Source organism: Myxine glutinosa, chromosome 10, assembly GCF_964187855.1.
Source record: "Myxine glutinosa chromosome 10, kmMyxGlut1.1, whole genome shotgun sequence".
In the NCBI taxonomy this organism is placed as follows: Eukaryota; Metazoa; Chordata; class Myxini; order Myxiniformes; family Myxinidae; genus Myxine; species Myxine glutinosa.
The window spans coordinates 73,547,639-73,575,138 of NC_136270.1; the positions used below are offsets into that span (position 1 = coordinate 73,547,639).

Here is a 27,500-nt window from a genome sequence, read left to right on the forward strand (position 1 = left end):
GGTGTTTTGAATTACGTGGTGGTGAGGTGTAATCGTCCCAAACTTCCAGTCTGCACCTCCCCCTCCCCTATGTATGTGCAGAGGGGTTCTTTCTTGAAAAAAAAACATTCAACCTAAATCTTCAACCTAAATTGCCTATAAAAATGTAATATCACAAACACAACAAATACATTTGTGCAAAGTAATTGTTTGTATTATGATTGGTGTAAATCATGACAACACAGCAACTCAGGTACAGTCATTATCCTCAGCTAAAATAAGCCCGTACCTCAGTATTTCCTCAGTATTATATATACAGTCACGTGAAAAAGTAAGTACACCCCGTGTAAAGTTTTGACTTTTTCAACATATTTCAACATACAGCTATTTGATCTTCATTTCAACAATATTGATAGATAAAGGTGATATAATATAATAAATATCATGAAACATTTACATTTTGCAGTCCATTGTACAATTTAATAAACATAAATGCAAATTTCGCATGTGGAAAAAGTAAGTACACCCCCACATTTATCACTACTTCAAATACCTCAAATTAGAATCAGGTGCACCAGCTCAGGTGCAAATGATTAGAACATCGTTGGAGAGGATCTTGGAGGAATCTGTCTTATTTAAACCTCAGACATTTAGTTTGGATTGCTCTTTGTTGTTGAAGTGTGCGGCATCACCATGCCTCGATCAAAAGAGCTCTCTGAGGCCTTCAGAAAGAAGGTTATAGATGCCTACGAGTCTGGGAAGGGATTTAAAAAGATCTTCAAACAATTTGAAATCAATCATTCGACGGTCCGGAAGATCATCTACAAGTGGAGAAGATTCCAAACAACTGCCAACTTGTTCAGGCCAGGCCGCCGCAGCAAGTTCAGCCCGAGAGCAGACCGCAAGATGCTGAAAATAGTCTCTAAGAACCCCAGAATGTCATCATGGGACCTACAGGTAGCTCTTGCCACTGTTGATGTCAAAGTGCACGAGTCTACCATTAGAAAGAGGCTGCACACATTTGATCTACATGGGAGGTGTGCCAGGAGGAAACCTTTGCTGTCCTCGAAAGAACATCAGGGCAAGACTAAAGTTTGCCAATGAACACCTAGGCAAAGATCAGCACTTCTGGAACAATGTACTCTGGACAGATGAGTCAATGGTAGAGCTATTTGGCCACAGTACCTGAAGACATGTTTGGCGAAAAGCAAAGACAGCATTTGACCACAAGAACCTGATACCAACTGTAAAGCATGGTGGTGGAAATATTATGGTTTGAGGCAGCTTTGCTGCATCAGGGCCTGGGCAGCTCACCATCATAGAATCCACTATGAATTCTTCATTGTAGCAGAGGGTGCTTGAGGATAATGTGAAGCTATCTGTCGAAAAGTTGAAGCTCAACCGAAGGAGGACCTTGTAACATGACAATGACCCTAAACATACCAGTAAATCCACCAACGAATGGCTGAAAAGAAAGAAATGGAGTGTTCTGGAATGGCCAAGTCAATGCCCGGATCTAAATCCCATCGAGATGTTGTGGGGGGATTTGAAACGAGCTGTGCATGCAAGAAACCCCTCAAACATCGCACAGCTGAAAGAATTCTGCATGGAGGAGTGGGCAAAAATTTCTCCCAGTCGATGTCAGAGACTGTTAGACAGTTATAAGAAACGCCTACTTGAGGTTGTTTCTGCCAAAGGGGACAATACCACCTATTAGAGCCAAGGGTGTACTTACTTTTTCCACATGCGAAATTTGCATTTATGTTTATTTAAATTATACAATGGACTACAAAATGTAAATGTTTCATGATATTTGTTATATTACATCACCTTTATCTATCAATATTGTTGAAATGAGGATCAAATAGCTGTATGTTGAAATATGTTGAAAAAGTCAAAACATTACATGGGGTGTACTTACTTTTTCACGTGACTGTATATGCACCACACTCTACACCGCCTGCAAGATTTCGATCATTGAACTCATTAAGTGTTGTGTCTGTAAAGAAGAAGATTGTTAATTGTGATTACAGTGAAAAATATATGACACAAACTGGTGTTATCTCTCCCGTCGTTGGCACGCAGCCAACGTGGCATGTGTTCAAAAATTACAATTACAAAAATGTGTTCAAAAACACTTGGCCGTCATTACTGTTGACCCAGTAAAAAGTCCTTAGACTTTGATATTATGATTATTAATTATTAAACTGTTAGAATTGTTATTTGTCATTTAATTTGTCCTGATATATTTTGCAGATGAGCAATAGCAGGCAACATGTAAGATTGTACGAGATGGATGCAGAAGAAGAAGAATTGGGAGAGTTGGATGAGACTGCAGATGGAACTGATAGCACTATGGACATGATACCAGCTCAGCTGGATTTTAACATTCCCCATCCTGAAATCGAGAGTGACAGCAAACTGTAAAACAAGATGAAGTAGATTCTTCACTGTCAGCTGTGCAAGGTTTTTTGAAATATGAGAAGGAAAAGGTTGTACGAGTAAACTAATATAAATTAATTGCTATATTTCTGTTTCTGAATTATTATCAGTTGGATGAGTACACGTATGTCCATTCAGAAATGTGAGTCGTGTGTTCAAGGGACGTGCACATTTTATGTGAGCTTTCTTGCGTTGGTTTATGATCTGTGTGCTTGTACAGTACAGTCCTCTTATTTGACAGTACTGTACATTGGTTCATGAAACCTTGTACTTAAACAGACCCTACTGAGACATGCAGTCATGTCTACTTGTTTACACGAGTTCATATAGTCGAGTGCACTGGTTCATGGTCCTTCGAAAACGTAGTAAAGAAAAATCAACAAACATTCATCTAACTATTTTATGGAAAGATAAATTAACCACCATTTAATACACATAAGCCCCATTAAAAAAAACAAAACAAAAAAAAACAACAACAAGCACCCCTCTCATTCTGGGAAAAAAGACGAGCAACAGGATAGACAGAAAGTGACCTGTTCTTACCCACTAGTGAATCGGCTGGTTCATGTGTGACTGAACAGGGTGTGTGATGTGGGTGTGTGGAGAGGTGCAGAGGGTGAAGTGTGAGGATGTTAAGTGGAAGAGTGAGGTGCATAAATGTCAGATAGGCCCTGAAAAGATTTGTTGGCACTTTGGTTGATTGCTCTTGCATCCAAGGAGAACAAGGGAGAGAAAGGTTTGAGAAAGTCTGTCAGGATCTGGACCATACCCAGGAGCGACCGCACCCAGGAGCTCTTTCAGGATCAGCCGCTCTGCCTCGGGCTGGTCCTCAGTTCACTCCAGCTCTCCTTCCCGGTCTTTCAATCTCGTTCTCACAGCTCCCAGACACAGCAATCACGTTCCAAACGCATTCCAAACTGTGTGCATGGTTACACACCGCCATCGGTCATCATATCCACTCGCGAGTCTCTCAGAGTGAACGGAGCCTTCCCTGGTCCTGACGCATCCACCTTCACCCCAGCAAGAAACCACGACTCATGAACCAATAAATAAATAAATGAAGAAGATGTTTTATGTGCTATTTGTTGAATCAGGTTCTCTTTATCTATTGGGCAATTCCATGAGAAACGGTCCGCAGAGGTCAAATTTTAAGTTTGACTGAAAAAGTTCATGTTATGTACCAAATGAAAGCTGAAAACATGTACTTTCAGATAATATCAAGATCACTGAGTTCGCTTGCTCTGTTGGCTTACATCACTCGTTGCAATTAATGAAGTCATTCTACTGAAAAGCGCAGTAAAATTGGCTCTCGATAATGCAAAGAACTATTAATTCATTAGTCTCTCAATTCATTGGTATGAAGTCAACAAATGCTATCCATCAGAAGATACCTGTATGAAGATTATTTCAAAACCAATTGAAAAAAATATGAGTTGTCCTTCTATGCTTAATTAACACTCAAATTAGGAGTCAGATGTCACTTCGTGACGTGTCACTCCATAACGAAAATTTGACATTTGTTTACTTTTCTCTTTAACTGGTGGATGAAAAACCAAATAAATCTAGGGTCATTAAGAACTTATACCACCCAATCATTGTACAGTATAATTTTTTTTTTTTTATCTACCAAAAATAAATTAAAAAGAAAACTTGTCACTCCGTAACGTTACGGAGTGACTCATTCTGTCAAACAATTGATAACTCAGCCTGAAAAAAGGTGGCGGCAGAGTAGCTGTCCCAGAATTCATTGCGTGCCAGATTTTACTTCCGTATGACAAGTTTCAAGTTTACGCGTGGTCATCTTGAGCGGTTTTGAAATCGGTTTACATCCATGTCGAGAAGAATCCTTCTTCCGCGTAGCAGCGGCACAGTGCAAAAAGATCGAAGTTTTATTCATCACAGCAGGAGACATTCAGAAGTGCCAGTCGCAATTGGACGAGCGCTGGCAGTTAGTGAAGTCGCTTCCGAATACACACCAAACACACTGTGTGAAACCTGTGAGGAAATATGTTGCGAGCGCCTCTATGTACTCAACAGCGGAACAATTTGAATTGGTGAGTCTTCACCCCGAGTGCCATGTATCAAGGATCGCATGTATCCTTGGAATGTCAAAATACTGCTAGTCCAGCACCTGCTGAGCGCCCCAGGTCAGGCAGTCAACCCCAAGTGCACCCTGGTGACTTTGTGACTGTGCAGTATGTCACAAAAAAATCTAAGAAGTTGTTTGTTGGCCAGGTGACTCAGATAGTAGATGATGGTTGTTTGGAAGTATCATTTTTGCGAAAAACGGGCCTATCTGACTTGGCATATACATTCCCAGAGGTGGAAGATAAATCCTGGATTGATTCCAACCAAGTCGTCAGATTCCTTCTTCAGCCATCCCTCGACCATCGCAATCATTAAATGTATTTGCTGAATGTCCTTTGGGAAAGGGAACCTTTTACAGGGCAGTCATGTAGTCAGGGCCCTTAGGGATATTTTGGGGCCGTTTGGTTCAAATTCCTCCAAAAGCACCAAATTTGGCCCAGATGTTGCCCATGCCATACTCTTTCGATTTTTGACGGGCGCCAAGACGGGCGCCCCCCCCCGGGGGGGGCCCATATTGGCGAAATACTAAATGGCCGCCACCCGGATTAGAGGAAAATCAGTTAAATGACCAAAAGGGTTGGAATCATGTATGATACCACTTTTCAGGGGTTTTCGAGGTCGAGGAATCCAATTATGATGTTATTTTGATGATTCGAGGTCAGGGTCAACCCTCAAGGTCATCTTAAAGGTCATTTTTGAGTCAAACATGTCGGTTTTTGTTTTTTGTCAAGATTTACGCGAGGTTCATCATTTTATGTTTCTGGGTTGGGTAATCGAACTCTGACCTCATTTTTGACAATTAGAGGAAATATTTACATGTCTATTTCCTAATTTTCAGGCATATGCAGTTCATCAGTCTAATTACCAAGGTACGGATTTTGATGTTTTATGAACTGTATGCCATATCCTTGTGTTTAATTTTTGTGCGATCATGATCCGGGTTCATGTATACATGATTGTATACATGTCATAAATATGACGTCATAGGTCATGTGACCTGGCGGCCATATTGGATTTTATGAAAACCTTAAAAATGGATTCCTGATTTCATTTTTCGATCGATTCATTTTGAACTTTGACCACTTATAGTACGCCATGTGATTGGATGCATATCCTAATTATGACGTCATAGGTCAGGTGACATGGCGGGATGGACCGGTATGGTCCCCGGATCATACCGCCCTTGGCGCCCGTCAAAAATCGAAAGAGTATGGCATGGGCAACATCTACGCCAAATTTGATGCTTTTGGAAGAATTTGAACCAAAATATCCCTAAGGGCCCTGACTAATGTGAAGTTTTGTGATGTGGCCAATTGATTAATTCCAAACTTTGTTTTGTTTCTGGTCATCCACTCGTAAATTGTTCTCAATTTCTTTAGTCTATTTCTTGACTTTTGTATATGTTTATTGTATATTTTCTCAGTTCAGATTTTTATTTTTATTATTTTCTCAAGTGTTAGATGTTGAAACGCCAGCACAAGTCAGCTGGGTTCAGAATGAAAGTCTGGCGTAATCTAGAAATGATTTGTTGCTTTGGGAGAAATCTCAAAATTGACTCGTCACTCCGTAACGGGATTTTTCGTCACTCCGTAACAGGACTATTGTAATTATTTCAGAGTAATTAGGTCATGTCTGGAATTTTGAAACCCCTGTACTGAAGGTACAACTATTAGTGTATCTTCCCAGTATTTCATTACAATTTTATAACTATTGTGAGAGCAGAGTTTTCAATAAATGTTGTTATTGTTTAATAAATGACAAAAGACAGTGTAACTCTGTAACACAGTTTTTGAATGTTAATTACTTGACAATGGTCCAACTTACAGGAACTCCATTAATATCTCTGTAAAGTGCAACTCTTCCTTTACAATATGATATATAGAGAGTAGGTACTAGTAGTAAGGGAAACATATGAAAATCTGTTAACTAAATTGTTACCAAAAAATTTCTTCACCAATATGTTTGTAAAGGTGTGTAATAACATGTGTTAAAATGTTGAAGGTCAACTCCCGTGGGAAACCCAGAAAAAAAGCTGTTGAATTCGGGTACCGAAAAATTATTTTCGAGAATTTTTATTTTTTTAAATCGGCCCTTAAGTAACTTATGAGGGGTCAAATAAGGGTTTTTCATGATTCTAAGTTGATTGTTAACATTTATATTTCACCACAGACACTCCTTTGTGGAAAAATAATTTCTAAATATATCTCATTTTCTACTTTGCAGGACATGGAGTCGAGCAATATGGATGAAGACGTTACTCCACCTGTGCTCAATTGCTTCATCTGTGCACGCTCGGATACACCAGCTGAAAGGCTCATACAGGCAACTCCAAAGGGATACTCAACTTTATTGAAACAAGCAGAAACTGTCGAAAATGTTACTGTTGTGGAACGTATGAAGGAGGCTCAAAAGGAAGGAAAACTGAGGTACCACCAGAAGTGTAAAAATGATCTGTACAACAACTTTGTTGCAACCACCAAGAAGTCAGCTCAAGCATCAAAGGCAGAGAAAGAGTCATCAAAGTTGAAGAGAAGACGCACTACTTGTGAGTTCAGTTCATCAACTGGCTGCAGTTCTAGAAGATCACAGTCAGTTGACCTCCTGTATAAGTATGCATTCTTTACAACCAACCAGCCCAGCTCTACAAAAATAATCCAGCACAAGCTAGAAAGAAATACAGAGTGCCAGATAATTTGACTGCAGATACACTGAAGGCAAGCTTGCTGAAGACAGCACGGAGTCGCGGGGATGACTGGGGCACTGAAGTCACTGGACGCCTGGAAGGGATCAACGACTTGGTAGCAGAAGAAACACTGTACCATTTGCGATGCAAACTTATGTTTGCGAGAGGTGACAGTTTGTCCAAGACTGATGAGGAAGGAAAAAGGAAGAGAGGACAGAGGAGTATTGATGAGGAGCGAGAGGCAGTTTTTATTGAATTCTGCGAATGGTTAGACTCAGAATTAGAGCATGGGGTAATGAACATGGACCAAGTCCATGAAAAGCTGCAGGAGTTTGATCAGTCACCAGAGAAGAGCCTTTCTTATTCAAAGCATTGGCTAAAGATAAAACTTCTAGAGAAATACGAAGACACCTTGTATTTCACAACACAGGAAAGAAGGGCAGATGTACTCTGTCTCAAAGATGGCACCGACAATATTCTGCGAGAGCATCATGCTAATCTTGACCATGGAGATGAGAAGACTCAGATCATAAAGACGGCACTCAAGTTCATATCCAATGATATTGCCTTGATTGATTTAGGTCCAAAGTCATACCCCACCACACACAGTATGACTGACATCGATAGTCAGCTGACACTTGTTCCTGCAAGCCTTCAGATGTTCTTGAGACCGATTGTCAAGACAGACGAAAGAGTTGCCGTTTGGGGGCAGAATTTTATTAAGGCCTGTCGACCTCGGTCTGGAGTATTGCCACACCAAATGGGGCTTGCCATACAACTTGATCATAGATTTGGGTCAAAATGGATGCTCAACAAGTTCCACCGGCTGGGATACACTGAGTCTTACACGGAGACACAAAACTACAAATACTGCTTCCTTAATAGTAGGAGTGGAGATGATGTTCCAGATACTTCTGGCACTCTTGACACCATTGTGGAGGAAACCAATGAACAGATCAATGATGAGGTTGCGGTTGATGCTGCGCTTGAGGATCAATCAGTGATGACAGCCAAAGTGCCAGCCAGTGAAAGTGAATTGTCAAGTAATGATCAGGTGGTCTTTATGGAGGTTGGGGAAACAAACAATGCAGTCACTCAGTTTGTTGGAGACAATATAGATTTAAACATTGTCTCTATTCACGGAAACATTCCCTTTCACTCAATGGGTTGGATCGAAGTCACCTCTCCGGCACCACCTTTGCCAGATCCACAGACAACAGCAGCTTTCCCCCGGGTGAAGTTGAAGGCACTCGACAAAGCTAAGATCCTGAGAGGAACTGAAGTAAAGATTATTCCATTTACGAACAGGAAACAGATAAGAACGAACGCGATCATGTTTCTCCCCCTCGCTGAGCTTTCCTCCTCCCTGGCTCATGATCAGCCACTCCTCACTCCAGGTGACACACTCTGGGCAGCGGGGTGGGTGATGAAACCAGAGACTCTACCTCCAACAGAGGGTGCAGCTGCACAACATTCACTCCGTGCCTACCTGCAGACCCGGGACTGGATCCTTCTACAGAGCATGTCTCTGAACCCCAGTGACTATGGATGGACAATAGGTGTGCATGGGTATGAGCCAGTTCCAACACTGGACCCCACGGCTCCTGAGGAGCTATTGCAGTTCACGAGCTGTAATTGTCATGGAGATTGCAGCAACCGGCGATGCAGCAGCAAGAAGAATGGGGCCACGTGCATCTCGGCCTGTGGAGTCTGTAATGGCATTACATGCAGAAACTGCAGTCATGATGTTGTTGAGTCTGAAGAAGACATAGACAATGACTGTTGAAACTTCTGACATTGTGAATGAGAAATAACTCTTGAGTATTATATATGTATGTGAAATAAAAGCTACTTTGTGTGTAAATGTAAAAGTGAAAATATAAATGTTAACAATCAACTCAGAATCATGAAAAACCCTTATTTGACCCCTCATAAGTTACTTAAGGGCCGATTAAAAAAAATAAAAATTCTCGAAAATAATTTTTCGGTACCCGAATTCAACAGCTTTTTTTCTGGGTTTCCCACGGGAGTTGAACTTCAACATTTTAACACATGTTATTACACACCTTTACAAACATATTGGTGAAGAAAGTTTTTGGTAACAATTTAGTTAACAGATTTGTGAAATATCTCATAAAATGCCCTTACTATAGTGGCTTTATCGCTGTGCTAGAGCAATCAAAGTTCACAAAAATGTTTCAAAGTGTCACTCCGTAACGTCGTGGAATTGCCCTATTATTAGGACTTAGATGAAGATCTGATCACATTTTAGGTCAAATTAACACAGAAATACAGAAAGTTTTATAAAAGGTTCAAAAACTTTTTCTCACCACTCATGTGACCCGGGATATGCCCTGGTACACCTGGTGTTGGTGTTTCCATCTCGGTCTCATCCTTCATCGACGACAACTGGACGAATGGACCGAGCTGGCTGTTACTCCCTTGGACTGCGTCAATCCATGGTGGCTACGCACGCGCAGAAACCGCAGCACACGAGATCCTTGGCTCTGATATATCGGGGTTTATTCCCCTTAAATACCAGGGTAAGAGTAAAACTCGATGGAGGGGTACAACAGTGGCATACGGGGAGGGGAAAGGGGAACATGGATTCACAATACATAATTATTTACAAGGGAACTAAAGAAATCCAAGGTGCCTGACACCAGACTCAAGCATGGACAGGGAAGGGAAACGAGGACCGTGTGAGGACTTGGCTCTTGTTGGGTGACGAAGGAGCCACGAACCCACAACGAAGCAGGTGAGCAGTCATGAATCAACGCTAGTAGCTCGCCTATTCGTTCAGCAAGAAGAGCAAGTGATGAAGAGAGATGCTTCATTGTGTTTGCAAAAATGGCTGCCGTAGTCTGATTCAAAAGTTTAGGATTTATCAGTATCTCGATGAAAGGCACTGCCTGTTAGTAAAACAGGAGAAGATTGAAGTAGTCGTGAAGGAAAGAGGTAAAGAATGAGTGAGATAAGGATGTCGTGAAAGGAAAGAGAGGATTGAAAAGAGAAAAAGGACTGAAAAACATCAGGAAGTGATACTGGGCCATGGATTGAGAGGCACTGCACAACCGCAGGTACTGGAGAGCTTCAGAGTAGCACCGGTATCCAAGGCCGACTCCACCCATGGCTTACTGACTTCCTCGACTCTCGCAGCCAACGTGGCTCTCAATGGAATCCTTTAATCTCATCTTCCTGTCAAGGCTGGAGAGGACGAGTTAGGAGGGTGGTGTGAGGGAGAATGCAGAAAAGGGGGGACATGAAGTGGAGGGATGCTGATTGCTGAAGAGGAGAACGTTGGAGGATTGAGGTTGGAATGGAGCAGGCATGTAGGGGACGTGAGGGAGGGAACTGACGTGGAGTGTTTTGACGTAAGATGTCGTGAAGCGAATTTGATTGTTGTGTGCAGACAACCTCTGCAAGTTGGACTTCTCAAGATACCCATATTTAATATTCGCAGATGAAGATCATGGGATGGGTGAAAGGAATTGTCGTTTACGGCGCGGAGAAAGGTTGTGCTGTCGGAACCGGAGAATGGGAGATAGACCAGACACTTCTGTCAGACAGGTTTGCAATACTGCATATGCCTAGTGAAGAAGAGGAAGAATAATCGTGATGAAGAAGAACACGGAGCATGCTCATGCCAGAGAGATAATGGAATTGAAGCATTTTAAAATGTTTTCAAAAACTTTTAAAGGAAGAGGTGTTTTCTGCGATGAAGATAATGAGAAAATGATGGATGAAAAGGAGAGATATCCTTGGAAGTACAGGTATAATGCAGAATAAGATGGTGACTGAAATTGTTTTTTTTTTTGAAGTGAGGGGCAGCAGGGTAACGTTGAAAAAACAGAAAGGACAACATTTCTGGAAAAGGAAAAGAGAGAAACAGGACGACAAAACGACCTCGAAACCGGGACGATTAAGCCCTGGCTATCCGAGAAGGCCCAAGGCTGCACAAAAAAAACCGAATTCAACAAATATCGACAACAATCACGATTTATCACGGAAAACCTTCGATGAAAATACAAACAGCAAACAGAATAAAATACATCAGAAAAACACGACGGATCCGGTTTGGAAAACTTAACTTTGATTCAGGTGGAAGAAGCAACTGTGGATTATATTCCTGATCTTCATCAATGATCTCTGATTATCTGGAAAATCCCCTTTATCTATTTGCTGATAACTCCACCCTCTGCCGTGACATCCCCATCCTTCAGGTAGACAGGCAGCAGCCTCTTCCCTCTCTTCAGACCTGGACAAAATCACAAGTTGGTCAAATACTTGGAGCATGGCTTTCAATACTGAGAAATCTCACGCTCTCACTATGTCTCTCTGAAAGAAGACCAACCTATTCTTGGTAGCCAACTCTCGTGGTCTGGCAACCAACCCCCTCGCCCCCATATCTACTTTCTTAATCTTCTTGAGGAAGTTCAGTCATTCAAACTTCTGGGTCTCACCATCGGCCATTATCTTTATTGAGAAAACCACATTTCAAAGTTGGCCTCCAAAGCCTTCGTCCTACAAAGTCCTTTCTTGGCACACCTGAACTCCTATCCACGTACAAGGCTTTCATCCGCAACTTGGAGTACTGCTCTCCTCTCTGGGCTGGCTCCCCTGCCTCCTCTTGCTTAGCTTGATGCTGTGGAAACCAAGACCTTCAAGATCATTGGAAGCTCTCACGATCTCTCTTTTTTGCTCGCTTGTGGAATCAACTTCCACATTCTCCTCAATCTCATTCTTACCTCCAGGTCTTCAATAGCTGTTCAGCACAATCTCAGATAATCACAAATCCGAAACCATGATGTTTTCTACCCTTGTTAACCCTCCCCTCCACCCCACCCCACACCTCAAGTGTTCCTCCTTTCCAGATTTTCCTTCCTGTGAGATTCTTTCTGTATCCATCCTGTCCACCCCATATATCCTTTCCTGCCCCTCTTTCATCTCCACACCAATTATTTGTCCAAGTCTCCCTCTATTTTCTCCCTCAACTCTATGTTAGTGTCCCCCATCCCTCCTCCATCATTCCTTCTGGCCCGTTACACCCTGCTCCATTCAGTGTTCTCGTTCTTCCACACACCTTGACCCTGTATATGAAAAAAACAAAACAATACCACAACCGATGAGGGGCTTACCCCTGCTATGTATACTCACAAGACACAATGTATACAATAAAAAGGCGTTAATGTCTGTCTGTCTGTGGGAGACGTTACACGACGTACTTATGTCTCTTAATTACCTACTGTTTGAACACGCCAGCTGCACCGTTACTACATTTATTAACGACATACTATTGGACCATACCATTTATACCTTCAGACCTTTTGGATTGCTTCAACCACGAATCAAGGAAGCCACATGGTGAACGGTAGGTAAGCTGCTCAACGAGCAATGGCAAGCTGCTTAATGAGCGATAGCGTCACTTAGCGAGCGATAGCAAGTCGCTTAGCGAGGAATAGCAAGCCGCTTAAGACCGATAGCAAGCTGCTTAACGAGCGATAGCAAGCCGCTTAACAAGTGATAGCAAGCCGCTTAACGAGTGATAGCGAGTCGCTTGGCGAGCGATAGCAAGCCGCTTAATGAGCGATAGCAAGCCACATAACGAGCGATAAGTCGCTTAGCGAGCGATAAGTCGCTTAGCGAGCGATGGCAAGCCACTTAACGAGCGATAGCAAGTCACTTAACAAGCGATAGCAAGCCGCTTAACGAGTGATAGCAAGCCGCTTAACGAGTGATAGGAAGCCGCTTAACGAGTGATAGCAAGCCGCTTCACGAGTGATAGCAAGTCGCTTCACGAGTGATAGCAAGCCGCTTAACGAGTGGTAGAAAGTCGCTTAACGAGCGATAGCAAGCCGCTGAACGAGCGATAGCAAGCCGCTTAACGAGTGATAGCAAGCCGCTTAACGAGTGATAGCAAGCCGCTTAACGAGTGATAGCAAGCCGCTTAACGAGCGATAGAAAGTCACTTAATGAGTGATAGCAAGCCACTTAACGAGCGATAGAAAGTCGCTTAACGAGCGATGGCAAGCCGCTTAGCGAGCGATAACAAGTCACTTAACGAACAACAGCAAGCTGCTTGCTAACGGAACACACCCAAAACATTACAATACAATGAAAGTGGCACACTTTCATTCTTTCGTGTTCATGTTTTTGCAATTTAAGCTAACTTCAAAATAATATATGTTGAAGATGAGCAAATGTTGTTTTATTCAAAACGATCTCATCATCTTCCGAGTGAAGCTAGGTCATACTGATTACTGTATACCTGTACTCTCAAACACGAAAGCTTCACCGAAAACAATAATTAATGCTTTAACAGGAAGTTTACGAAGATGCTTTCAAGGCCAGTCCGTGGCCTGCCTTTTTTTAAATAAAAAAAAGGTTAAAAATCAAACATTTGAACAGCCTTGGACGTGCACCTTGACCCCACGGCCAAGGCACACCCGTCTATCAAGGCTGTCCCACTGTCCCATTGGCATACACATGCACCTCAACCCAAAGGCTGAAGCACATGGTCATTCAAAACACATGCAGCCTGACCCCGAAGGGCCAGAATGCATGGTCATACAATACTCCACCACTCCTCCACGAATTGAAGAGAAAGAAGTTTACGAATATAAGCAGGGAGAGGAGTAGAGTCCCTGTATAAAGAGAGTTGCGCCATGCGCTGACCCGAGATTTCTGGTCACGTGATTTCGTGGCGCCATTTTGTGTCTAACTTCACCGTGCGTGAACGTCAGCTTGGTACGGGAATGTTGTTTATTGCCAAACAAAATGACTGGTTGTTCTGCTTTTGGTTGTTCAAACCAATCTGGGAAATATAAGATGTATAGATTTCCAAGTGATAAAGTCAGAAGACAAATTTGGGAAGCGAAAGTCAGACGAAAGAGCTGGAAAGCGATCGACTCCTCGAGACTCTGCCAGGTAGGCTCACGCCACTTGATGATCGATGTTCAAAAGCAATTCTATCTGCTCGGTTTTTTTTTGGTTGTCTGTCCGTTGAAAACCCTTTTAAAGGGAAGTGATTTGTGTTTGTTTATAATCTTCAAGGAGCTGACCAAAAATGCATTTCCGTGGGAAGAACCCTGCTCAATTTTTTTCGGGTAGTCCTAGCGGACCGCATATTGTCATTGATTGATGAAATGTCCCGGTACAGTGACATTGCCTGGTCTGCGGTTGGGTAGTCTGCGGGCAATGTCACTGTACTTTTTCAGAGGGAATTAATTTTGATTTTATAGGGGTGGGAAACCCATGGTCCGTTTTGTTTTCAGTTGTCTGTCCGTCCATTCAAAACTTATTCCGAGGCAAGTTATTTTTTTGGTTTAAAATCTTTAGCCTAATCGGCAATCATAAAAGCAATTTTAGGGGGGGACCTGCTCAATTTTTTTGTGGGTTGTGCAGCCATCCATACGTCCAAAATTTGACGAGTTATTGTTTGCTTTGTACAGTGCTCATGCGTCTTGTGGCATATTTGCTCAAATATTTCCCACCCCGGGATTTATGGCCAAATTGTAGTGATGGAAGATTTTGCACATTGGACAATCCCTATATATTTAACCTGGTGACAGCTATCGTTCCCAAAACATACAATATGAGAGTAGTGAACAGAGTAGTGATGAGTCTCACTTGTGAGGAGTGAACGGAGTAGTGATGAGTCTCACTTGTGAGGAGTGAACGTAGTGGGATGAAGGGTTGGTCTGGTCAGAGTGTTGTATTACGGGCAGAGTTTTCTTACGGTCTGAATGTATGAATCATGTTCTGTACTGAATGTATGAACCAAGTTTTGTACTGAATGTTTACTGTGTTGGCCTCATCGTGTTCCTGGTGAAATTAAACAAGTTATGGTGAATACGACGTCGTATCTGTGCTTTTCCATATCTGTTCGACTAGCTCACTAGACGAACCGTGCACACTGCAGGTATTTTTAAAAGTTTTTTCTCTGTTTAATTACGGCTTGGCGCAGTCGAAAATTAAGTGTTAATTAAGTCGCCAGCTATGAAACATATTAATCGATCAGGCAATATCCATCAGAGTTCTGGGCAAGGGTGTAGTAATAAATGAACGTTTCAATCTTACTAGATGCCGATGACGTTTTCCTTATGTCAGAGACAGAAGCTGACTTGCAGCTTGTTAAATCATTACAATGGAAATTGAATATAAATGTCGATAAAACTAAAGTTGTACACTATAGAAATATGGCAATACCACGTACAGAATTTGTTTTAAGTGTGTTAGACTATATGTCGGCTGGAAGTCCTACACCGGAATTGCTCTCGGCAACCTTTAAAAAATATTGGATATGCCCACACTCCTTTCTAAAAGTTATTAAAATTCAGAGAACGACAGCATTGGTTTGTCTTACTTATAATGTTAGCTCTTATATGCAGTGTTGGCTTGTAATATGCATTGCCATACCACTTTTAATATCACCACACAGCTCTTTTTCACGGCAATAGCTGAGTTTTTGACAAAACAAATATCACCTGTATGTAATAATAAGACTAAATATGTGCAGTAATTGTTTTTGTTAGCAGGTTAATAATATATCACCCCATATCGCGAATGTACATGTATATCTAATCCGACACACTTAGACACAAAATGGCGTCCAAATTTGAGTTGACACAACTCTCTATATACAGGGACTCTAGAGAGGAGGAACGTTATGGGAGGAGCGAGGCGTGTACCAGCGAAATATAATTATGCATAAAGAAGAAGAAGAAGAAGACAATTTGTTTGGAAGCTTGATGTGCTTCTCTTGAGCTGCTGGAAGTGCGTGTTCGTTAAAATCGGAGAGGATTGACATAGAGGTGAAGGGAATGAGTATATATAGAATGAGTGAGATAAGGATTTCGTGAAAGGGAAGGCGAAAGAATCGAGCAGAAAACGAGTGAAAACAGCAGGAAGTGAAACACATTCGGGGCCGAGTGAGAGCACTGCACAACCGCAGGTATTGGGTAGCGTCATGGCGGAACCTGAAATGTAGAGTGGTGTATCTCGACGTCCGTAAGAGTACCTGCTGACCTGACTCGGTGATAACTCGCCTGCCGTTCCCGACACGTGTACTTTAAACCGCGTGACGTCACGACGCTCACGTGACGTCTGGCTGGCTACACGTCTTCCCAAGTACGTACACTGGATGGGATTTTGTTTTCTGGGTATTTCATGAATTTGTGTTTCAGATCTGTCTCAAACTAAAGGGAATTAACCGTATTTGCAAAAATTAACTCTTTACATATCAAGGTGTGCAGTAAATGTCTCATCTTGTGGCTTTGTCTTGTGCCTTGAATTTGTTCCAACCATGTACAGTATATACTGTAAGTGTAATTGGTGAATTATTTCAGATTTTTATGAATGTTATTGGCATTTTTTTTGGTTTAATCACGGTCTCCTTTTGAGATATGTATGTATATATATATATATATATATATATATATATATATATATATTATAAAACAGGAGTCTGTCTGTCCGGCCCCCATCTGTCCACCCGTCCTGAAACTACTCCCTCAGTTTTGGAGCTAGGCCCACCAAACCTTCTGTGGAGCGTTTTGAGGTCCCAGCAAATGTTGTAAGGTAGGTAGGAGGTTTCATAATTTCCTCAACAAAATAATGATTTTAAAATTGACTCGATACGGAGCTGCTCTACTCCCAAATCCAGACGTGAACAGATGACAATGAGCTGGTTTGATAATATCTCAATACAATCATGATTTAACACGGTATTGAAGGAGCTGTGCTCCCACGTAGTCGGAAGAATGGACGCGACAAAAAGCTGGAATTCGTCCAAGTTTCTTTATTGTCACAAAACAACTCGGGTACTCTGAAAAGCCCATTTATCGGGCAGCAATATATATACACACATTATCCCGGAGCGTTTGCCCGGGAAAGGCGAGAGGGGGTGTGGCTGGGTGTCCTGGCCGCGGCCTGGCATGGTGATCGCTCCGCGTCCTTGGTAGGTGCAAGGCGATTGTGTAAACCCAGCGGTAGCTGCTACACACGTCCCCCCAGAATCGACTTGCACCGGCAGGGTCAATTTGAGGGGGGTCCTCATGACCCGGCCGAAGCGACCCCTCGCGGGTCGTGGGGGGGGGGGGGGAGGGTCCAGTGTGGTGGTGGACGGGGGGCAGCCTCGCCGCGGTGGAAGGGCCAACCGTGGCGGTTGGTCGATGTCCACGTGCGCCGGCTTGAGGCGGTCCACCGCAATCCGGTCCGACCTGCCGCTGATGTCGATGACGAACGACTTGTCATCCCGTCGCAGGACCCGGAAGGGCCCGTTGTACGGCGGCCGGAGTGGCCCCCGATGTGCGTCATGACGCACAAAAACGTACTCCGCTGTGCGAAGCGCTGGGGGGACTTAGGACTGGGGGTCACCGTGGTGGGATGTTGGCACGGGGGCAAACCGTCGGGCGGCCTCCTGGAGGTCCGAGCGCTGGCGAGCTGCGGACCAGGGACTGGTAGCGTCGGGCACGAATTCGCCCGGGACGCGTAGCGCCTGGCCGTAGACAAGCTCGGCGGTGGATGCCCGGAGGTCCTCCTTGGGGGCCGTGCGGAGGCCCAAAAGGACCCACGGCAGCCGGTCGGCCCAACCGCCGTCTTGAAGGCCGGCCATGAGCGCGGCCTTCATGGAGCGGTGGAATCGCTCGCACAACCCGTTGGCTTGGGGGTGGTAGGCCGTAGTACGGTGGAGCTTGACCCCCAGGTTGCGGGCGACCGTGCCCCACAGCTCGGAGGTGAACTGCGGGCCGCGGTCCGACGAGATGTCCGCCGGTGCGCCGAAGCGGGCGACCCAGGTGGCGATGAAAGCCTGCACCACGTCGGCGGTGGTGGTGGAGACGAGGGGAACGGCCTCCGGCCACCTGGTGGTCCTGTCCACCATGGTGAGCAGGTGTGTGAACCCCCGTGATGGGGGGAGGGGGCCCACCAGATCCACGTTGACGTGGTCGAAACGTCGTTCGGGCACGGTGAAAGGTGCCAGCGGGGCCTGGGTGTGTCGGTGGACCTTGGCCTGTTGGCAGGCTGTGCAGGTGCTGGTCCAATCGCGGACGTCCCGTCGAAGGCCGTGCCAGACGAATCGCGCTGACACCAGCTTCTGGGAAGCTTTCCGGCTCGGGTGGGAAAGGCCGTGGAGGAAGGCGAAGATGCGGCGTTGCCAGGTAACGGGCACGATGGGGCGAGGCTGGCCTTGGGAGACGTCGCAGAGCAGGACAGTGTCCGCGAAGGGGATGTCGGCCAGGCGGAGGCCCGTGTCCGCCGCCCGGAGGGCTTGCACCGTGGTGTCGGTGGTTTGGTCCGCCGCCATAAGTGCGAAGTCCACGCCGAGGTGGACCGCGTTCGCGCTGGCCCAAGAAAGACAGTCGGCCACGGCGTTGTTTTTGCCGGCGACTTGCCGGATGTCCGTGGTAAACTCCGACACGGCGGAGAGGTGGCGCTGTTGGCGGGCCGACCACGGCTCCGTGACCTTGGCCATTGCGTAAACCAACGGCTTGTGGTCGATGAACGCTGTGAAGGGTCGGCCCTCCAGGAGGTGGCGGAAATGGCGAACGGCCAGGTGTAGACCGAGGAGCTCACGGTCAAACGTGCTATATTTGAGCTCGTTCGGCCGGAGCTGCCGGCTGAAAAAAAGCGAGTGGCTGCCAAACCCCGTTCACCCATTGCTCATGTACGGCGCCCACCGCGTAGTCGGAGGCATCCGTGGTGAGGGAGATGGGAGCGTTGAGCACCGGGTGAGCGAGCAGTGTTGCGTCGGCGAGGGCCCGCTTTGAGCTTTAGAAGGCCGCGTCCATTGCTGCGGACCAGACGATGTCGTGCTTGGCCGGCTTGTCCCAGAGGGCTTCGTAGAGGGGCCGCATGAGTTGAGCAGCGCGGGGCACGAAGCGGTGATAGAAATTCACCATTCCCAGGAATTCCTGCAGGGCCTTTATGGAGCGGGGACACGGAAACGTGGTGATGGCCTCGACCTTGGTTGGCAGCGGCACGGCCCCGTTCTTGGTGATGTGGTGGCCCAAAAAATCAACGGCCGTCGTGCCGAAGTGGCATTTGGCCGGGTTGACGATGAGTCCGTGCTCGCTGAGGCGCCCGAACAGTGTTCGGAGGTGGAGGAGGTGCTCGGCCCGGGACGTGCTGGCGACGAGGATGTCGTCCAGGTAAACGAAGAGGAACGGCAGGTCACGCAGCACGCCGTCCATCAAGCGCTGGAACGCCTGAGCCGCGTTCTTGAGGCCAAACGGCATCCGTAGGAATTCGAATAAGCCGAACGGCGTGATGATGGCCGTTTTAGGGACGTCGGCCGCCCTGACAGGTACCTGGTGATATCCCCGTATGAGATCGATTTTTGAAAAAATGACCCGTCCTGCCAGACGGGCGGAGAAGTCTTGGATGTGCGGGATCGGATACCTGTCGGGGGTGGTAGCGTCGTTAAGGCGGCGGTAGTCGCCACATGGGCGCCAGCCGCCCCCTGGTTTTGGGACGATGTGTAGTGGCGAAGCCCACGCGCTATCGGAGCACCGCACGATGCCGAGGTGTTCCAAAGCGTCGAACTCGGCTTTGGCCACGGTGAGCTTGGCTGGGTCGAGGCGGCGGGCTCTGGCGTAGACCGGCGGGCCCGTGGTTGGTATGTGGTGCTCGATCCCATGTCGTACTGCGACGGCCGAAAACGTCGGCCGCGTGAGGGCCGGGAACTCCGTGAGCAGGCGAGCAAACCCGTTCGCCGCCGGAAGGGCGCATGCCAGCTCGGTCGGAGCGGAGCTGCTCAATGTGCATACCAGGGAGCTGAAGGTCTCGGCGTTAGTGAGGCGACGCCGTTGGACGTCCACCTGCAGTCCGTGTGCGCAGAGGAAGTCGGCGCCTAGCAGAGCCATGGGCAAGTTTGCGGTTACAAACGTCCAAGTAAAGCGTTGGCCGCCGAAGCAGAGGGTGACGTTGCCCGGACCACAGGTGCGGATGGCCGATCCGTTGGCCGCAACCAAGGAGGGGTCGCAAACCGCGGACTGCCTGTCCTGATCGGAGGCGGGTATGACGCTCAGTTGGGCGCCGGTGTCGCACAGGAAGCGCCGTCCGGACGCTTTGTCCGTGATGAAAAGTAAGTTGCCCGTGTGGCCGGCGCTCATGGCTGGTAATGAACGCCGGCCCGGCCGTTTCCCGGCCTGCCGAAGGTGCACAGGGGTCGGCATGTCCGGGCCTTCTGTCCGAACCTGGCATGATAGTAACACCACGCTTGGTCAGGTGGAGGCTTCGGTCGTCGTGCTGGAGGTGGTCGGCTCGGCGGTGCGGCCGCCAATTGCGTCGGCCGTTCGGTCGTCGACCGTGCCGGGTGCTCGGGCGCCATGGGCGTTGCGTCGGACGGCGGTGGGCCCCAGGTCGCTGCTGCAATGCGTTGGCCTGCCGCGGAGATCTTGTCGGCTTCCCTGGCGAGGGCGCGGGGATCCGTGATCGTCGTGCTCGCTAGGGCGAGGCGTACCGGGCTAGGCAGCTGACGGAGGAACAGCTCCCGGAACAGGAATGCCGGAGAGTGCTCGCCGAGCAGCGAAAGCATGTAGTCCATTTAGCGGGGTGGCTTGGGGTCAATTTTCAAGATTACCGTTACCGGGCGGACAAAAGCGCCATTTTTGGTGTGAGGCTTCCTTAGGGTATATCAGTTGATTTTAGCCGAGGAGCCCTCTCGAAATATGTACGTAACCATGGTAACACAAACAAATCCAAGATGGCTGCCGTTCATGATAAAATACCAATTTTCTTGGGTTGTAGTTGTTAGAGGAAAGCCAAATTGTATCAAAATATTACTTAAATATCAGAACCATGTCCTCAACATGTTCGGTCACCCTCCTGAAATATTAAAGTAAAACATAAAAATCCAAAATGGCCGCCATTTATGCTGAAATAGCAATTTCCTTGGTTTTTAGCGGTCATACGATGGCTAAATTGTACCAAAGTATGATTATATTATACCAGAATATTTTTATTGAAGCCCTATTTTTTTTAAAGATACACAAATAACCTACCACATATGGACAACATGGTTGTTTATTTCCCGTAGGTCTAAAGATCAAAGAAATCAAACTACATAATATTGACTGCAACATCCAAACTAATTGAAGTTAAAAGTGATCTAAACTATTTTTTCTCAAGATAGTGCGTTCTTGAGACAAGGGTTTGAACATGGAAATAATGTGAATGTTTTAATTATGCTTTTATCCTAACCTTAATGTGACCCTTGTGGGTATCCGTAGTTATATACCTAATTTAGAGGGCGACATTGTGACTACAGGCTGTCTTTACTATACTGCTAAGCACATGTATTGGTGGAAAGTTTTCTTTTGACCAGCAAAATATTCTCTACTATCCCATTTGACCAAGCTCATGAACAGGAGAACGCGAAAGTCAAAGGCTCTGGTGGTTGTATTGGACTCACAGGAAACCCTGTCGCATTTAGACGCTGGATGTTAACAGGTCCCGAGTTGGCCAGATTGCAAACACAGTTTGAGGAAGAATACTTTCCCAATGATGACCCAGATTTTCGGAACCATGAACAGGGCCTTGCATCACAAAAAACATTTCAGAAGGAAGTAAACAATCTTTCTGAAACCTTCAACAGAATGGGAAACCCCTTCCTTGATGATTTTGAAGAGCTAGTGACACTCGACAGTCGCAATTGCATGGATGAGTCTGTAGTATCCGCACTACGCACATTGGAAGACACAGGCATAAAGCAGTATCAGGAGTATGTCAAGAGTGTACTTGAAGATCGCAGCTGCTCTATACATGACCCAATCAAGAAGAACTCACTGGCTCTCTTCAAGAGACCTAAACCCAAGGCCCCGACAAAGCAGGGGAAGAAGATCAAAGTGCTCCAGAACAATGTGGCACTTTTTGGCCAGTTGTACATTGCCATGCAAAGTCACGAGGGTGACCTGAAGGAATTCTTTGCCCATGAGATACAACCCTTTCCACCTTCTCTCTCAGACTTTGGTAAGCTGCATTTACCAAACACAAAGTCCGATCTACTGAAATGTATTGAGCAGCCCGAGCAGCCTGAGCCACCTTCAACCTATGACTGCATTGTACTGGATGGTGCTGTCATTGTGCACTGTCTGCCGACTACTGCAGTCAGCACGTTCATTGAGTATGCAGACAAGGTGTTCATCCCCTACCTGGTGAAGCAGCTACAGAATGCCACAAGGTTGGATGTTGTGTGGGACACATACATTCCAGACAGTTTGAAGGAATCAACCCGGGAAAAGAGAGGAAAGGGTGTGCGCAGAAAAGTGTCCGGCCAAACCAAGCTTCCAGGCAATTGGATGGACTTCCTCCGTGATCCAAAAAACAAACAGGAGCTATTTGCCTTTCTGACGTCCAAGGTTGCCGAGTTTATCTTTCCATCAGGCAAATCCGTGTACATCACATCAGGTGAATCTGTAGTATCCACAGGCACCATCAACGCCATGCTGAACTGCAACCATGAGGAAGCAGATACGAGGGTCATATAGTGCACATCGTGCATGCACTAGAGCAAGATATGAAGACTATTAAAGTGCGCACTCTTGACACAGACGTTGTAGTCATACTTATTGGTACATTTTATGATCTCATGGTCACTCAGCCATTGGTAGACATCTGGGTTGCCTTTGGAATGGGTAAGAATTACAGATTTTACAGTATCAATGCCATATGTGACAGACTTGGGGAAACAAGATCACAAGCTCTACCAGTATTTCATGCCCTTTCTGGATGTGATACCACATCAGCCTTCCAAGGTAAGGGCAAGAAGTCAGCCTGGCAGGCTTGGCAAGCCTATGAAGACATCACAGAAACATTTGTGTATCTGGCTCGTCACCCCTTTGAGCTTCTTTATACAGACGCTGATCACTTCCAGAAGATCGAGAGACTAATCATCATCTTGTATGATAGAACAAGTCCCTTGAGCTCCGTCAATGAAGCAAGACAGGAACTCTTCTGCCAGAAGAATCGATCAATGGACAGAATACCACCCACACAGGATGCTCTTCTTCAACATGCCCGGCGGGCATTGTACCAAGCCGGAATCTGGACAACCAGCACACAGACACAGCAAGTGGTTCCTTCTCCACAGACATTTGCATGGACCAAGGTGTCAGATGTATGGGTACCAGTTTGGATATCAATGCCAGAGGTTTCCAGAGCATGCAGAGAACTAATCAAATGTGGTTGCAAAGGAGACTGTACCACATGCAAATGTGGCAATGCCAATCTTGTCTGCTCAAAACGTTGTGTTTGCCCATGTACTAAATAGACAAGTAAATAAGAACATTGCAGATGTCTAGATTACTGAGAAAGTAAGGATTTGCACATTGCACACTGAACATTATAATATACTTTTGTTCAACAGAAATCCCCCATGCTCACTACTGAATGACCAAAGTACTTGTACACTCAATTATTTTAAATTATTTTCTTTAAAAGTTGATGACTGAGGTCAATTATATCATGTAGTGGTTATAAGTTTCATGATTGTGTGGCTACAAATTCCCCTCATCCCAAGTGGGACTGGGAGGTTTTTTTTAGACCAGGAGTATTGTAATATATAAAGCGATATCAATATGCAGTACCAGAGACTTTTGGGGGCATCCTCATTTTTTCAAAAACAAATGACATACTTTGCTTACATGTACCTCCAAGTCGGCTTTTTTTTGTTTCAGTGTTTTGTTTTGATTAATGTGCAGCCTATATCAGGTGTACATATGTACTTAATAGTCTAGTCCAAGCTGGATCCGACCAGAAAGGATAACCATTAGGAGTGCAAAATATCGAGCCCAAGAATTGGGCGTGTCGCTTATTGGATGTCACGCCTACCATTACAATCAGTATCCACTATAAACCAATGAGAGGATTTCCGCTTCCGGTCCGGTCTGGAGAGGACGCTGGCGTTACTTGTTCGCCGCTTCTCCGACTGGGCCATTGTACATAGTTTGCTTTTCTGGTGGTCGTGGCGGATTTTTGACCGTTGGGTCTGCCCTCTGCTCGGTCCCGGCTCTGCTCCTGGCTTCGCCTGCCCGGCTCCTCCACTGTTTCCTCAGGCCCGCTCCCGTTGTTTGCGGCGGTGGCTGTTTGCCGCAGTGGTCTTGATTAGCGGCTGCAGTCGTTTGCCGCTGCGTTTGCCGCTTTGCCTCCTCGACCTTGGCCTCGTACTCGTCCCTTCGCTCCTGCCTGGCATGGCTCTGAGGTACTCCGCCGCAAGGCTTCTTCTGCTCAATACCCGCTCCACCCCATCATGCATCTCTGCCATCAAATCAAATGGACTCCTCCGACGACCCAGGTACATTCACCGTGGCTCCGGTCGTAAGTTTGTTTATTTGCAATCAGGTCACTCCATCCCCGTCCTCTGGTCGGCTCAGCGCACTCTCACTCTTCGTCCCAGCGCACCTGGTCACAGCAACGCACACGATCGCACCTCCTGCCTACGAACCCTGGCTAAATCACCTGAATTCATCCCTGCTGTTCAAAACAACATCAAGCTCACCCTGTTCAACACCCGGTCCCTCAACAACAAATGCCTCATCCTGAACGAATACATCCTGGATAACAAACTGGACTTTCTCTGTCTCACCGAAACCTGGCAACAACCTCTGGACTACTACACACTTAACCTCACCACACCCAATGGATATTCCTACGTCAATAAACCACGCTCGGAGGGCCGAGGTGGTGGAATTGCCGTTATCCACCGTCAAGACATCAAGACCAACCTCATCTCCATCTCATCTGCTCCATCATTTGAACACCTGGCTTTAAAACTCTCTGGTCGCACGCAGTCAGTCATGGCTGTCGTCTACCGCCCTCCCAAACCACACCCATCATTCCTGTCTGACTTCTCCTACTTTCTGACCCAGCTATGTTCCCTCTCCCCCTCAATCCTCCTCCTTGGTGATTTCAATATCCACATGGACTCCACTGACTCCACAATAACCACTGACTTCACTGATTTACTCACCTGCTTTAACCTCACTCAACATGTCGACTTTCCTACCCATATCCGTGGTCACATTTTGGATCTTGTCTGCTCCACTGGATTAAATTTGCACCATCTCTATGGCTCCGACCTCACCCTCTCTGACCACTTAGCCATCACTCTGACCATCAACATCCCCGCCCCAACACCAAGGCATTATCGCACAATCAACTTCCGTAAGCTAAACGCTCTTTCACCTACCTCATTCTCATCCACCCTCTCTGAAAAAATGTCCACTTCTCCCTTCATTGACCTCCACACCCCTTCCGACCTCACTGACTACTACAACCACACTCTCTCCTCCTGCCTTGACCAGCTTGCGCCTGTAAAAACCAAAACAGTTTCTTTCACCCATTCTGCTCCCTGGTTTACCCCTGAACTCCACCTGATGAAAACTCGTGCTCGCGAACTTGAAAGACTCCGCAATAAAACGGGTCTCACAGTTCACTCCCAAGCCTACAAGGACCACCTACAACACTACAAAGATGCCCTCTCCCACGCCCGCTCTGCCTACTACTCTCAAATTATCCACTCTGGCTCCAGAAACCCAAAAGCACTCTTCTCGACAATAAACAAACTCCTCCGCCCACTGAACACCACCACCCAGTCATTCACAGTAGACAACTGCATCTCCTTCCTCTCTTTCTTCCAACGCAAAATTGACAACATCTACAACAGCTTGACCACCGCCGCACCCGCTCCCCCTCCAACCACCTGCCCCCCCTTGTCCTGCCATCCCCTGTCTCGGTTCTCCCCAATCTCCCCTACTGACCTCTCTGAACTCCTCATAGGAATGAAAACTGCCACCTGCACTCTTGACCCCATCCCCTCCAGCTTTGTCAAAGCCTCCCTCCCTGCTCTCTCTCCACTTATCATTGCAACAATAAACTCCTCCCTGTCTACAGGCATCGTCCCACCTTCCCTCAAAATTGCTGCTGTTACCCCCATTCTAAAAAAACCTGGTCTAAACCCTGACACCCTAAACAACTTCAGACCCATCTCCAACCTACCCTTTCTGTCAAAAGTTTTGGAACGCGCTGTAGCCACTCAACTCAAACATCATCTCTCTGCCAATAACCTGTATGAAACATTCCAATCCGGATTCCGGTCCAACCACAGTACTGAAACTGCTCTCCTCAAAATCACCAACGACCTTCTCCTCTCCTCTGACGCTGGCAACCTCAACATTCTCGTCCTCCTCGACCTCAGCGCTGCCTTTGACACCATCGATCACACTATCCTCCTCACCCGACTTGAATCCACCTTTAACGTTACCGGCACTGCCCTCTCTTGGATTAAATCATACCTCTCTGACAGATGCCAGTTCATCTCCATCAATAACTGCAAATCCCCCACTGCTCCCCTCCCCCAAGGTGTCCCCCAAGGTTCAGTTCTTGGCCCCCTCCTCTTCATCCTTTACCTGTCCCCGCTCGGTCACTTAATCCGCCGTCATGGTCTCCAATTCCACTGCTTCGCCGATGACATCCAGCTTTTCATCTCCACCAAGTCCGTCTCCACCGACACCCACTCTATCCTGACAAACTGCATCACTGAAATAAAATCCTGGCTTCAAATCAACTTCCTCAAGCTTAACTGTGATAAATCTGAAATAATCATCATTGGCCCAAAAACGCTCACAAAATCCACCCATAACTTTGCCCTCAACATCGACGGTATCCCAGTATCCACCTCCCCTCACATCCGGAATCTTGGCGTCATCTTTGACCAAACCCTTTCCTTCGACAAATACACTAAACAGATCACAAAGTCAGCCTTCTTTCACCTGAAAAACATTGCCCGTCTCCGCTCATCCCTCTCCTCCACGGCTGCAGAAACCCTCATCCACGCCTTCATCACCTCCCGTCTGGACTACTGCAATAGCCTCCTCTATGGTTCACCCTCAAAAATCACCAATAAACTCCAATACATTCAGAACTCCGCTGCCCGTCTACTCACCCATTCCCGGACCCGTGACCACATCACCCCCGTCCTTTACAAGCTTCACTGGCTCCCCATCCCCCAGAGAATCCAGTACAAAATCCTCCTCTTGACATACAAAGCCCTCCATAACCTGGCCCCATCCTACCTGGCTGACCTCCTCTCCAGACACACTCCCACCCGCAACCTCCGCTCTGCTGGTACCAACCTCCTGACCCCCTCCATCCGGACCAAATTCAGATCCTGGGGGGACAGGGCCTTCTCCATCGCTGCTCCCACCCTCTGGAACTCACTACCTCACACCATCAGAGACTCCTCCTCACTCACCACATTCAAAACATCACTAAAGACCCACCTGTTCAACACTGCATTCAACATTCAACC

General features: G+C 46.4%; 2 protein-coding genes and 1 long non-coding RNA gene across 4 annotated transcripts in view; 2 read left to right on the plus strand and 1 right to left on the minus strand.

Annotated features, from left to right (window-relative positions):
* Positions 1-3,257, minus strand: part of LOC144894056 (uncharacterized) — a 73,887-nt gene extending 70,630 nt beyond the window's left edge. The window contains exon 1 of the long non-coding RNA XR_013624755.1: positions 3,191-3,257. This is a non-coding gene — a long non-coding RNA (uncharacterized LOC144894056). The remainder of the gene's footprint in view (positions 1-3,190) is intronic.
* The window catches only part of ANAPC4 (anaphase promoting complex subunit 4), a 98,905-nt gene extending 92,623 nt beyond the window's left edge, over positions 1-6,282 (plus strand). The window contains exon 29 of the mRNA XM_068126754.2: positions 2,236-6,282. Within this exon, the coding sequence (XP_067982855.1) occupies positions 2,236-2,406 (171 nt within the window). The 3' untranslated portion in view covers positions 2,407-6,282. The remainder of the gene's footprint in view (positions 1-2,235) is intronic.
* A 9,601-nt stretch (positions 6,283-15,883) lies between these two features.
* Positions 15,884-27,500, plus strand: part of TBC1D5 (TBC1 domain family member 5) — a 124,807-nt gene continuing 113,190 nt past the window's right edge. Inside the window, exon 1 of one of the 2 annotated variants that reach the window (XM_068126756.2) lies at positions 15,884-16,321. The gene's annotated coding sequence lies outside the window, so the exon portion shown is untranslated. The remainder of the gene's footprint in view (positions 16,322-27,500) is intronic. The other variant, XM_068126757.2, reaches the window with a different exon arrangement.